This window comes from Coregonus clupeaformis, chromosome 13 (assembly GCF_020615455.1).
Source record: "Coregonus clupeaformis isolate EN_2021a chromosome 13, ASM2061545v1, whole genome shotgun sequence".
In the NCBI taxonomy this organism is placed as follows: domain Eukaryota; kingdom Metazoa; phylum Chordata; class Actinopteri; order Salmoniformes; family Salmonidae; genus Coregonus; species Coregonus clupeaformis.
Window position 1 is genome coordinate 11,581,686 of NC_059204.1, and position 14,997 is coordinate 11,596,682.

The 14,997-nt window shown below is 39.4% G+C and overlaps 1 protein-coding gene across 4 annotated transcripts in view; it reads left to right on the forward strand.

Moving 5' to 3' along the window:
- The window catches only part of LOC121579153 (glutamate receptor 1-like), a 91,437-nt gene that overhangs the window by 23,298 nt on the left and 53,142 nt on the right, over nucleotides 1-14,997 (forward strand). For all 4 annotated transcript variants that reach the window (XM_041893484.2, XM_041893485.2, XM_045224239.1 and 1 more), the window contains exon 3: nucleotides 7,871-8,110. In XM_041893484.2, the coding sequence (XP_041749418.1) occupies nucleotides 7,871-8,110 (240 nt within the window). The remainder of the gene's footprint in view (nucleotides 1-7,870; nucleotides 8,111-14,997) is intronic.

The window sequence follows — 14,997 nt, forward strand, 5'->3', positions numbered from 1 at the left end:
TGTAATCTGGCTATAATGATAATGTAGCTATAGTCTGGTGTAATCTGTCTCTAATGATAGTGTAGCTGTAGTCTGGTGTAATCTGGCTATAATGATAATGTAGCTATAGTCTGGTGTAATCTGGCTCTAATGATAGTGTAGCTATAGTCTGGTGTAATCTGTCTCTAATGATTATGTAGCTGTAGTCTGGTGTAATCTGGCTATAATGATAATGTAGCTATAGTCTGGTGTAATCTGGCTATAATGATAGTGTAGCTATAGTCTGGTGTAATCTGGCTCTAATGATAGTGTAGCTATAGTCTGGTGCAATCTGGCTATAATGATAATGTAGCTATAGTCTGGTGTAATCTGTCTCTAATGATAATGTAGCTATAGTCTGGTGTAATCTGTCTCTAATGATGGTGTAGCTATAGTCTGGTGTAATCTGGCTATAATGATCATGTAGCTATAGTCTGGTGTAATCTGGCTATAATGATAGTGTAGCTATTGTCTGGTGTAGAATGGCTCTAATGATAATGTAGCTATAGTCTGGTGTAATCTGTCTCTAATGATAGTGTAGCTATAGTTTGGTGTAATCTGGCTATAATGATAATGAAGCTATAGTCTGGTGTAATCTGTCTCTAATGATAGTGTAGCTATTGTCTGGTGTAATCTGTCTATAATGATAATGTAGCTATAGTCTGGTGTAATCTGTCTCTAATGATATTGTAGCTATAGACTGGTGTAATCTGTCTCTAATGATAGTGTAGCTATAGTCTGGTGTAATTTGTCTCTATTGATAATGTTTCTATAGTCTTGTGTAATCTGTCTCTAATGATAGTGTAGCTATAGACTGGTGTAATCTGGCTATAATGATAATGTCGCTATAGTCTGGTGCAATCTGTCTCTAATGATAGTGTAGCTATAGTCTGGTGTAATATGGCTGTAATGATCATGTAGCTATAGTCTAGTGTAATCTGGCTATAATGTTAGTGTAGCTATAGTCTGGTGTAATATGGCTCTAATGATAATGTAGCTATAGTCTGGTGTAATCTGTCTTTAATGATAGTGTAGCTATAGTCTGGTGTAATATGGCTCTAATGATAATGTAGCTATAGTCTGGTGTAATCTGGCTCTAATGATAGTGTAGCTATAGTCTGGTGTAATCTGTCTCTAATGATAGTGTAGCTATAGTCTGGTGTAATCTGTCTCTAATGATAGTGTAGCTATAGTCTGGTGTAATCTGTCTCTAATGATAATGTTTCTATAGTCTGGTGTAATCTGTCTCTAATGATAGTGTAGCTATAGACTGGTGTAAACTGGCTATAATGATCATGTAGATATAGTCTGGTGTAATCTGGCTATAATGATAGTGTAGCTATAGTGTGGTGTAATATGTCTCTAATGATAGTGCAGGTATAGTCTGGTGTAATCTGTCTCTAATGATAATGTAGCTATAGTCTGGTGTAATCTGTCTCTAATGATAGTGTAGCTATAGTCTGGTGTAATCTGTCTCTAATGATAGTGTAGCTATAGTCTGGTGTGATCTGTCTCTAATGATAATGTAGCTATAGTCTGGTGTAATATGTCTCTAATGATACTGTAGCTATAGTCTGGTGTAATCTGGCTCTAATGATAATGTAGCAATAGCCTGGTGTAATATGTCTCTAATGATAGTGTAGCTATAGTCTGGTGTAATCTGGCTATAATGATAGTGTAGCTATAGTGTGGTGTAATATGTCTCTAATGATACTGTAGCTATAGTCTGGTGTAATCTCTCTCTAATGATAATGTAGCTTTAATCTGGTGTAATATGTCTCTAATGATAGTATAGCTATAGTCTGGTGTAATCTGGCTCTAATGATAATGTAGCTATATTCTGGTGTAATATGTCTCTAATGATAGTGTAGCTATAGTCTGGTGTAATCTGGCTCCAATGATAATGTAGCTATAGTCTGGTGTAATCTGGCTCTAATGATAATGTAGCAATAGCCTGGTGTAATATGTCTATAATGATAGTGTAGCTATAGTCTGGTGTAATCTGGCTCTAATGATAATGAAGCTATAGTCTGGTGTAATGTGTGTCTAATGATAGTGTGGCTATAGTCTGGTGTAATCTGACTCTAAAATAATATAGCTATAGTCTGGTGTAATATGTCTCTAATGATAGTGTAGCTATAGTCAGGTGTAATCTGTCTGTGCCCTTAAGCAAGGCACTTAACCCTAATTGCTCCTGTAAATCGCTCTGGATAAGAGCGTCTGCTAAATGACTAAAATGTAAAATGTTAATGTAATCTGGCTCTAATGATACTGTCTTTTGCTGATATGTTGTGGGAATGATAGAGCACCAAATCTCACCACAATAAACTCAGTAACAATTCAGCTTTTTTGTGCCAAAGCCAGCAGAACATGAGGGCGATTACCAGCATTACAATTCACGTAAAGATCCCAAGTTTAGGCCCACGAAGTGGATTGTATTTTGCTCTGGCTCTGATTCATGATTAGGCCTGGCTCCAGTTCCAGCCCAGAAAAGTGGCTTGTCTCGATGCTCGTAAAAGTCAATATGCATTATCACTGTTGTCAACACAATGTGCTTCTGCAATGATAAGGTTGTGTAAGACTGTCCCAACTGGACGAACAATCTTTATTTGATCCTCTCTGTAGCCAAAGCAAATCTCACCAGCAAGAGAGCAGGCTGCCAGACGAGAGCTGCCCTCAGCTGGTTTTCACTGGGGAGCCAGAGAATCAGAGAGGATCATTCACTTTTGGAGTGTTCTGCATCTCCCAAAAACCCCTCATGAGAAAAACCTGTTTTTCTCACTGCTGAGTGCAAGCTGTGGTGAAACAACCTCAATTGAGCACAATCCAAGGTCCATTATCATGAATAGCCCACTGGGCACAAACTGGTTAAATCAACATTGTTTCAACATAATTTGTCAACGTATTGTGACGTGGAATCTATGCGTGGAAAATACATTGGAACTGTTTTTTGTTTTGTGAAATTTCAACCACAGGATTATGTCATCATGGTAACCAATTTTCAACATAGACAAACCTTGTGTAAAATATCTTGAATTTGTACCTTTGAAACAACATCAAATCAACATAAAATCCAGTATAAGAAAAATAAATTACAATAAACTGGGCAGCTGGAGAGATGATTTATCTACAGCTATCCTTATTGTCTCCCATACAGTGTTTTAACCAAGCCAATCCCAGCCATGCTTAGCTTTGATATTTGTCATTGACTATTAACAATGTGCTATTGTGAGATTGAGTGTTGAGAAATGTCCACTTAATGGATTCACTGTTCCTATCAAAGTCATTTCAAAGGGTAGGTTGAACAGAGCAAATTAAATATAATCATACTTTTTCAATTATATATCATCAATGATGCAATTTAGGCCTATATGGCATTTCAAATCAAAATCCAATTTTTTATGTCACATTTTATTTCTCACATACACGTGTTTAGCAGATGTTATTGTGGATGTAGTGAAATGCTTGTGCTTCTAGCTCCGACAGTGCAGTAATATCTAACAATTTCACAACAAATACCCAATACACACAAAGTAAGGAATGGAATTTAAGAATATATACATATATGGACAAGCAATGACAGAGCGGCATGGACTAAGATACAGTAGAATATTATAGAATAGAATACAGTATATACATATGAGATGAGTAGTGCAAGATATGTAAACATTATTAAAGTGACTAGTGTTCCATTTCTTAAAGTGGCCAGTGATTTCAATAGGCAGCAGCATACTCTAATGTGCTAGTGATGGCTATTTAACAGTCTGATGGCCTTGAGATAGAAGCTGTTTTTCATTCTCTCGGTCCCAGCTTTGATGCACCTGTACTGACCTCGCCTTCTGGATGATAGCGGGGTGTACAGGCAGTGGTTAGGTGGTTGATGTCCTTGATGATCTTTTTGGCCTTCCTGTGACATCGAGTGCTGTAGGTGTCCTGGAGGGCGGGTAGTTTGCCCCCGGTAATGCGTTCGGCAGACCGCACCACCCTCTGGAGAGCCCTGTGGTTGCGGGCAGTGCAGTTGCCGTACCAGGCGGTGATACAGCCCGACAGGATGCTCTCCATTGTGCATCTGTAAAAGTTTGTGAGGGTTTTAGGTGCCAAGCCACATTTCTTCAGCCTCCTGAGGTTAAAGAGGCTCTGTAGCGCCTTCTTCACCACACTGTCTGCGTGGGTGGACCATTTCAGTTTGGGAAGTTATCAACTGCTATTGTTGAAATTCAGTCCAGGATTAAACAAAAAATAGACAATACATATATACTGAATGTACAAAACATTAAGAACACCTGCTCTTTCCATGACATAGTCTGACCAGGTGAATCCAGGTGAAAGCTATAATACCTTATTGATGTCACTTGTTGTTTGTTGACATCAATAAGGGATCATAGCTTTCCTACCGGTTTGTGTCAAGAACTGCAACACTGCTGGGTTTTTCAAACTCAATAGTTTCCAATGTGTATCAAGAATGTTCCACCACCCAAAGGATATCCAGCCAACTTGACAACAACTATGGTACACATTGAAGTCAACATGGGCCAGCATCCCCTGTGGAATGCTTTGAATTGAGGCTGTTCTGAGGACAAAAGGGGGTGAAACTTAATATTAGGAAGGTGTTCATAATGTTTTGTACACTCAGTTTATTTATTCAACTTTAAAATGAGTAACACATCCCATGCCACATTTTTAGGTTACTGTAACAATAAATGTCTTCTTATAAAATAATAGAAAGTGTGCATGTTCAAGAAAGCATGCAAATGTCCTAGGTCTGTGGAGATCTTCACAATTGCTACAATAATCTGTGCAGAATCTCAAATGGCATTGATCACTCGCACCATGTACTTAAATAATATCAATTGCAATCCAGGGTTATTTGTTTGTGCTATTAGATGAAGCACAGTCATAACACAGTAAGTTGTTGTATAAATAAACAAAATATCTGACATTGTATTCCCATTTAAGCTTTGCTGTGCTTTTAAATGGTTGAAAGTTGACAACTAAACCAAAAAATCAGACATTGATTTTCCATTGGAATTTGGTTGTGCTTTTAGATGGTTGAAAGCATAGTGATAAGACATTGGGAATTCAACACACTTTGGCCTGTCTTTTTGAGTGGGTGAAAATAGGTTCTAATCTCATTGATCAACGTATCAAACCAAACATTACCCAATTCTCCACGATTAAATTACGTGGTGTGCCCAGTGGGAGGAATTGGATATAGCTAGTATATACTATATATACTCTACTTAAATACACCGGAGGGTGATGATAAAGAGACTAACGGTACATAGGACAAGGATATAACAGAACTGTGGAGTCTTGTATTGCCTTTGTATCTCCTAGCGAGAAAGATGTGTATCTTGAAAGTAATTTGATATAGCTAGTATACTCTACTTAAATACACTGGCGGGTAATGATAAAGAGACTAAAGGTACATAGGACAAGGGATATAACAGAACTGTGGAGTCTTGTATTGCCTTTGTATCTCCTAGCGAGAAAGATGTGTATCTTGAAAATAATCTTTGGCATTGGAGGAAAAATGGCCCTGGCTGTTACAAAGATAAATGAATCAGTGGTTGTGATTTAAATAGGACAACATAGCATACACAGTAAAGACTAATAAAATCTGCACAAAATACAGATGTGGTATCTTAATTTGATCACCCCGTTTCAGGAGAACTTTCCTGCAAAGCAAAACATTTAAAACTTGTGGTGTTTTTGAGGTTTAAACAGGCTTCTGAAGTTTGGAATTTCCACTTTGAAAATTAACAATCCCTGCAAAAATGTCCATGAATTATAATCCACATAATAATTAACATATCCTGTTGCTGCAGGATTATTTTTCTGTGTAGCAAACTGGCTCAAATTAAGATCCTACATCTGTATAATCAGAAACAAACTAAATTCAAATCCGCTTTATACGAGTAATTCCAATTAGGTTTATTTTTTAAGTTCAAACAATAACAAAGCGTTCTCCCCGCGATCAAAGGTGCAACAGAGAAACTTTGAACAGCTCTCCAGATCAAGTCTCCCTCTTGTAGATTTGAATCACTGTTTTGGTTTTCTTTCTCCACTGAACAACCATGTCTACATGAATAAAGGCAGCTGACTCGCTAGCAGATGAACAGCCATGTCTACTTGAATGAAGGCAGCTGAGTCGCAGATGATGTACATCAAAGCGTTCTATATAGATATAGACAGTGTGTTGACATTTACATTTACATCATTTAGCAGACGCTCTTATCCAGAGCGACTTACAAATTGGTGCATTCAAGTTATGATAGCCAGTGGGACAACCACCTTTTTTTTTATGGGGGGTGGGGGAAGAAGGATTACTTTATACTATTCCAGGTATTCCTTAAAGAGGTAGGGTTTCAAGTGTCTCCGGAAGGTAGTCAGTGACTCCGCTGTCCTGGCGTCGTGGGGGAGCTTGTTCCACCATTGGGGTGCCAGAGCAGCGAATAGCTTTGACTGGGCTGAGCGGGAACTGTGCTATATACAGTATACGACACCTTTACTGCAGTTCTTTATTATATAATTTTATGGCAGCAGCTCCTGTCTTTTCAGATGGCTTTTGGCTCCAGACTGACTCCCTACAGGAGACTCCTATTGGATAACAAGCAAACAACCTGCAGAGAGAACCCACAATGAGTGACAGTGCGGAAATTATTGAGCCTCACTATGGAAAGAAAGAAAATATATACACAGACGAACAGAGACGTGAACAAGATAAAAAGAACACCATATTAAGAGCATCAATGAAGGGCTGTGAAGATAGCTGTCACCAACATGGCACCACGTTGCATTCCTGATGTGACAATTACCCCCTTCTCTTTTCACTCTTCTCATACAAATAGCGCTATTTCTTCACTAAATATTCAATTGTTTTAGCACATTCTAGGGGAAATCAAAGTCAAAATATAACCCATTTTATACATAGCCATGCCCCCTTTCTGATTTTCTCTATTTTTGCATATTTTTTATACTGAATGTTATCAGATCTTCTACCAAAACCTAATATTAGATAAAGGGAACCTGAGTTTACAAATAACAAAACAAATATATACTTATTTATTTAATTAATAAAGTTATGCAACACTCAATTCCCCTGTGTGAAAAGTAATTGCCTCCTTACACTCAATAACTGGTTGTGCCACCTTTAGCTGCAATGACTGCAACCAAACGCTTCCTGTAGTTTTTTTTATCAGTCTTTCACGTCTCTGTGGAGGAATTTTGGTCCACTCATGCTTTAACCCAGCGACATTTGTGGGTTTTCAAGCATGAACTGCTCGTTTCAAGTCCTTCCACAACATCTCAATTGGGATTAGGTCTGGACTTTGACTAGGCCATTCCAAAACTTCAAATGTGTTGCTTTTTAACCATTTTCATGTAGACTTGATTGTGTGTTTTGGATCGTTGTCTTGCTGCATGACCCAGCTCCGCTTCAGCTCACAGACAGATGACCTGACATTCTCCTGTAGAATTATCTGATACAGATCAGAAATCATGGTTCCCGCAAAGCATCCCCAAACCATCACACCACCACCACCATGCTTGACCTATTGGTATGAGCTTCTTACTGTGGAATGCAGTGTTTGTTTTTCGCCAGACATAATGGGACCCATCTTGTCCAAAAAGTTGACTCAAGTTTGTCAAAAAGCACCTGGAAGCACCTGGATGATCATCAAGACTCTCAGAGGAATGTTCTATGGCCAGATGAGTCGGATGATCATCAAGACTCTCAGAGGAATGTTCTATGGCCAGATGAGTCAGAAGTTTAACTTCATAGACGACGTGTGTCCCATTAGTACATCACATGTTCACCTGTCCTCTTTCATTTTTTTTTCTCTCTCTACAGTTTGTTCACAGTTTTCCAAAGGAGTCTACGCCATCATCGGACTGTATGACAGGAAGACCATGAACATGCTCATGTCGTTCTGCGGGGCTCTCCACGTCTGCTTTGTGACACCCAGTTTCCCCATAGAAACCAACAACCAGTTTGTGATCCAGCTGAGACCGGAGCTCCAGGAGCCCCTGATTGCCCTGATCCAGCACTACAAATGGACCAAGTTTGTCTACATGTACAGCTCACATTCAGGTACTGGTCATCGTTCTCTCATGTTTGTTTTGTGTCTTTACATTGACATTTTAGTCATTTAGCAGATGCTCTTACTTACAAGTGGAACCTCTTGAGCAAGTCAAACTATACAGTGGGCTAGACATCGCATACTCTCATAATACAGTGGCAGAGCACAGTGGACCAATGCCAAGCTCAATCATCTCTGCAACTGTTATTGTGGATACTTTTCAAGTAGCCTAGCTATTATTCTAGATACGTTTGTAGTAATATTGAAGTCTCTGTGGATATATTGTGGATACTTGTTAGATGTAGCCTATCTCAGTTCAGGGTGACATTAATTGAAATGTTGTACAGTCAGACTTGTCCAAATGAAAGTCTGCTTTTACTATTTTGTCTCTAACTGCGAGTGTTACCATACTGTATATGGTATGATATATTGTCCTACAACATGTAATAATGTAATATGCCATTTAGCAGACGCTTTTATCCAAAGCGACTTACAATCATGTGTGCATACATTTTTACGTATGGGTGGTCCCGGGGATCGAACCCACTACCCTGGCGTTACAAGCGCCGTGCTCTACCAGCTGAGCTACAGAGGACCACTAGTGTAGTCGAGGTTGAAAAAAGGCTTCTAAAATGTGTAATTTCAGACTTGATTTGCCCTGACAATTTTCTTTAGCAACCCCTACAAAAACCACCATTAATTATAACCCACACAATAATTCTAATTTCCTGTTGATGCAGGATTATTTTCCTGTTGAGAGAAACAGGTCAAATTAAGGTCCTACACCTGTAAAGATATCCAGATTTGGCTAAGATACAAACATCATACATGCAAAGCCAGGTGAATAAGAAAGAAGATAGGGTTATTGAAGTCTCCAAAACGACCATTGATCAGGGCCCGCATTCATAAAGCCTCTCAAAGTAGGAGTACTGATATAGGATCAGTTTAGCCTTTTAGATCATAATGAATATGATTACATGGACAGATCCTAGAGTTGCTATGATTTCATATGATTTTTCTTCTTAAGTACTTCCTAACCAGTACGAAGAGCAACAAAGACAGTTTACAGAACAACAGAATTCCTGAACAGAACTGCACCTGTAAAACGTTTTGGTTCGGGTGGGTATTTAGTTAACATCGTGTACGAACTAATATGATCAACACATGTAATCTGACACCGGTGTAGAATGATATGGGTGTTAGAACGAGTCAAATGTATTCCAATGCATATACCGAACACAGTGCCACAAGGAACGTGTGCTACAGGGTGAAACCAGTGATAAGGAATACATGATGTGTAGACATATTTTATGTAGAACATGGCTCTCTGACATGTAGAATAAGGAATCACGTCAGCTCCATTTCTATCTGAAACGTACGTGGCCAAGGTCTTGTTGATTGGCTCAGTATTCCACAAAGGGAGGGAGAAGAGTGAAAGGGCCAACAGCCAATAGGAGGAGAGAGAGGGGAGAGTGAAGGGGCCGACAGCCAATGGGAGTGTGTTTCTGACAACACATTGGAACACAAGGGGAGGTCCTGAGACAGTTATGCACTTGAGAATGACAGGAGGGGAGGGGGGAGGAGAGGAGGCAGCTCAAGAGAGGGAGGAAAGTGAGAGAGAGAGAGATGTAGTGTGCGTTAGACAGATGTAAAGAGTGAGAAAAAAAGCGAGAGAGAAAAATGAGAGCGAGACTGGAGAATGTGTGGTGGGAGACGAGTGACGGGGTGAGACGTCGAGGGAGCGGGTGAGAGCAGAGGGTGGTTCAGGAGTAGGGCTGTGGCACTCCAAACCCGGGCCTGTACAGCGGCCTGCCTGTGGGGGACTGAGAGTTGGGCAGAGTGGGGCCTGTGGGTTAGCTATACCCCCCAACCCCGCTGTAAGGGTACGCAGAGGGGTAGGGGGCGCTGTTGGGGGCACTGTACTGCCCGATCATCTGTGGTTGTGTTTGAGTTTGGGATTCTTAGCTGTTAAATGTATTGTTTGGTAGTCTTAGCTGTTAAATGTATTGTTTGCTAGTCTTAGCTGTTAAATGTATTGTTTGGTAGTCTTAGCTGTTAAATGTATTGTTTGATAGTCTTAGCTGTTAAATGTATTGTTTGGTAGTCTTAGCTGTTAAATGTATTGTTTGGTAGTCTTAGCTGTTAAATGTATTGTTTGGTAGTCTTAGCTGTTAAATGTATTGTTTGGTAGTCTTAGCTGTTAAATGTATTGTTTGCTAGTCTTAGCTGTTAAATGTATTGTTTGGTAGTCTTAGCTGTTAAATGTATTGTTTGCTAGTCTTAGCTGTTAAATGTATTGTTTGGTAGTCTTAGCTGTTAAATGTATTGTTTGCTAGTCTTAGCTGTTAAATGTATTGTTTGGTAGTCTTAGCTGTTAAATGTATTGTTTGCTAGTCTTAGCTGTTAAATGTATTGTTTGGTAGTCTTAGCTGTTAAATGTATTGTTTGGTAGTCTTAGCTGTTAAATGTATTGTTTGGTAGTCTTAGCTGTTAAATGTATTGTTTGCTAGTCTTAGCTGTTAAATGTATTGTTTGGTAGTCTTAGCTGTTAAATGTATTGTTTGCTAGTCTTAGCTGTTAAATGTATTGTTTGCTAGTCTTAGCTGTTAAATGTATTTTTTGGTATTCTAGATGTGTAAGCTGTACTCTGTAAACTGTATGTCCTCAATGCACATTTTGTGCTTGGATGGGCATATATGACTGCAATGGACTCCAATGGGAAATGAGCCCCTGGTGCGTGTTCCTCTTCAATTTGCAGCCACTCAACTGTGTCCTTCACTCATCTTCAGTGCCATCAGAAACAGATGCAGCTAGTAGGAGATGTTAACTGCTTAATGATGCAGAGTCTGGTCGTAGCAGTTGATGTAACCCAGAACAAAGACCGCAGACTGAAGTGCATGAACCGAAGATGAACAAATATAATTACATAATGTGTACTTGCTTGCTTATCTTCATTGTACGCGGTATATGATCTGCATCGAAGGGCTTATTTGACCATGGATAGTTTATTTGAGTAAATTGTGTTTTTCCGGTGAGATGTTCATGCAGCGGGACAAATGCTCCATGGATTTATTTAGTTAGTCATAGCGCTTCAGTCTTGGACAAGGAACTCAAGGTTGCTGACTTCTTCATGACACATCTGAGTGCCACCTGTTGCGTGGATACAGCACTGCACACTCTGTGGTTGTTTAAGCCTTTTAGGAAACGTCACTCCAATCTTTATGTCTGTGACTCTGTGTCTGTGTTACATGTGTGTGTGGGGTTACATTACATATGTACTCTTCAGGACATGACCAGAGATTAATCACTGCTGCTTTTCTGTTTAACACTGAAGCCAGAGTTCAGTGCCCGGTTGCATAAAGCATCTTAAATGTTTCCCTTAAGGGTTTACCTTAAGGAATAATTTTCCCTTACCTAAGGGAATTGTTTAAGGGTGTTGCATAGAGCCAGTCAAACATTTCCTTAGGTAAGGGCATAATTTAAGGATTTTACAGTAGTTTGAAGGCATGTAAGGCAGAAAGAGTCTCTGGTTACAATGGAGACGACCTGATTCACTGAATGAATGTCTCATCAAAGAGATCGCAAAATAAAACTTCTACATTTTAGTCATTTAGCAGACGCTCTTATCCAGAGCGACTTACAGTTAGTGAGTGCATACATTTTCAAACTTGCCCCCCGTGGGAATCAAACCCACAACCCTGGTGTTGCAAACACAATACTACCAACTGAGCTACACAGGACTACATTCAAGACAGGAGAAACACGTTGATTGAGAAGACAATAACACATTTATTTTAATTTATTTTTTCTCAACTTGTTTCTATTCCTTTCTAGCACATCAAGCTAACTTACAGCGTATGTAGCTAGCTAGCCAGCTAGCTTTATAGCCATGGATTGTGCACCTTCCATTGTTTAGCTACCTAGCTAGCTAGCTGGTGGATGTTTTCCTTTTGAAACCAGGGCAGAGGAAAGCAACATTCACCTCTACGAATGCTGTTTACATTGATACCCATACTGAATGAAGCACTTAAGGGACCTCATGGGCACCCTTAACTTTTTCACTTAATTTGTGCAATTGACTTAAAGTTAAGGAAACTTTAAGTGAAAAGATAAGGGGGAAATTAACTAAAGATGTTTTATGCAACCGGGCCCAGGGCTAGAGAAGCCACACTGCCCTGCTCAGTATTGTGCCACCTCAAGGCTAGACTCCAGAGCACAGTTTGGTAACCATACGACAAGATATGGTTCCCCTTAAGTGCTAAGTAGTACAGTGTGATTGCTCTCACAGACTACAAGATGACTGTAAAAGGTTTTACTTGTTTTTTGACTTTTTTACGTATGTATCTACGTGTTGTGTTTTATCCTTTGTTCTCCGTAACTCTAGAACTGGAATCGAGTTCCCTGGCTCCTCTGCCGACTGACTCCATCCCACAGCGCAGTCCGGGGGGTTGATTAGATTAACCCTTGTCTTCCATTAGATTAACCCTTGTCTTCCTGCCTTGCCATATGTTTGCTATAGTAAAGAGAAAGACAAATCTATCGTTTCGCAAACAAAGACTCATCCTCTTAACCTAGACACGGTCTATATAAGAACCAGATCCACTTGTACAACGACTGCATACAGGTGTTAAAAAAGGTACACTGTACACAAATAGAGACTGTGCAGGACTGTAATTTGCATTTGTGCGACATTTGAGAGAAGCTGTGATAGGCAGATCTGTGAGACCAGCAGAGAAAGGAGCTGATAGAAGCCCAGGCTGCTTTCCCTGCCAATCCCAACGTTTCACTTGCTTATCTGCGCTGCTGCAGTGGTGGTGACGCGTCGCTAACACTACACAGATAGAGCACAGCGTTTGTCTCTCTCCCTAGTTTATCTGCAGGTTAGTCCCAGCTAACAACAAACGTTCCCACAACTTTAGAGAACGTTCCCTTTTAAGAGTCTCATTAGGCCATTAACTAACGGTTTCATAGGAATGTTCCCATGATGTGCCAGGAATGTTCCCAAGAGACCATTCTCTTAATGTCAAATATAATTTATCCAGAATGTCGTTACCATGTTCTCAGAACTTAAGGTATTAATGAACTAGACACATTTCATTGGAAAGTTGCAAGAACATTCATGTGTCCAGTTTTCCGAGGGTTAGGAGAATATTCCATCAACGTCCCACCAAACATACACAGAACATGGTTGCCACGTTCTCAGAACATAAGATATTAATGTTCTAGACACGTTTTATGGGAACGTTGCGAGAACATTTGTATCAAACAAATATGTCATTACACATCATGTCTTGTTACTGTTGACGAGCATATCAAGGCCCTGATTGGTGAACCACTGATCCATTCATAGGTATTTGTCTGTTGGCAAGGGAAACTCACACACACTGTGTTTTTAACATTGTGTTTTCAACTTAAATATTTAACACACTTTGACATAAATGATTACATTGTGCATGTTCAATAATACAGTAATTATTATTCAAGATGTCCTCAACTGGAATTTGAATTCGAATTCTTGGTTCATGGTACTCTGATCTTCCTGCTACGCAACTATGTCCGTGTCAGATGTCAGTCAATCTGGCTATTCTTTTATCATTGATTCTATTTACTAATTTCATAAATTTAAGAGCTTTCTGTATAGTTGCCTAATGTTAGTGGGGCATATTAACCTGTTTTTAAATGAATCACTATGATCAATAATAGTTTTTCTTGAGTGTACTTTTAACAGAGCTGAGATTTACTTCAAAGTGCATTCACCCTATTGCTTACACCTATCCAGTTGTTTCAGATCTACACAAGTGCCAAGGGAGAAGGGGTTAGGGTTTGCTTCTGGACAGGGCCTAACTATACTGGCTCAATAAGCACATGCATATTCCTTATTGGCACAGTGGTTAAGGTGTTCGAGACAAACTAGGGGAGTAACCCTACTCTCACATTCTTAGCAACATATGTTAACGTCATTATTGCCATTTTGAATTGCATTTATCAGACATGTTGATTGTTTAAATGGAACTCTAAACATCTCCCGAGTGGCGCAATGGTCTATGGCACTGTATTGCTGTGCCGCTAGAGATCCTGGTTTGAATCCAGGCTCTGTCGTAGCCGGCCGCGACCAGGAGACCCATGTGGCGGTGTGCAATTGGCCCAGCGTCGTCCAAGATAGGGGAGGGACTGGCCGGCAGGGATGTAGCTCAGTTGGTTGAGCATGGCATTTGCAACGCCAGGGTTGTGGGTTCAATTCCCACGGTGGGCCAGTAAATTTTTTTATATATAGATAAAAAAGAATAATGTATGCACTCACTAACTGTAAGTCGCTCTGCATAAGAGTGTCTGCTAAATGACGAAAATGAAATATCGTTAGAACACTTGGACATTTTATTTATGCATCTTTGTATATTATCATAATGTGTGTAGATTTCTACATTTTTTTATTTAAGTATCAAAAGTAAATGGAATTGCTCAAATGTACTGAAGTATCAAAAGTAAAAGTATAAATTATTTCAAATTCCTTATATTAAGAAAAACATACGGCACCATTTCCTTGTTTTTTTAAATGTACTGATAGCCAGGGGCAAACTCCGTCACTCAGACATCAACATTTACAAACAAAGCATTTGTGTTTAGTGAATCTACCAGATCAGATGCAGTAGGGATGACCAGGGATGTTCTCTTAATAAGTGTATGAATTGGACCAATTTCCTGTCAAAATGTAACGAGTACTTTTGGGTGTCAGGGAAAATGTATGGAGTAAAAAGTACATTATATTCTTTAGGAATGTAGTGAAGTAAAAATAAAAGTGGTCAAAAATATAAATAGTAAAGTAGAGTACAGATACCCCAAAAAATACTTAAATAGTACTTTAAAGTATTTTTACTTAAGTACTTTACACCACTGGATT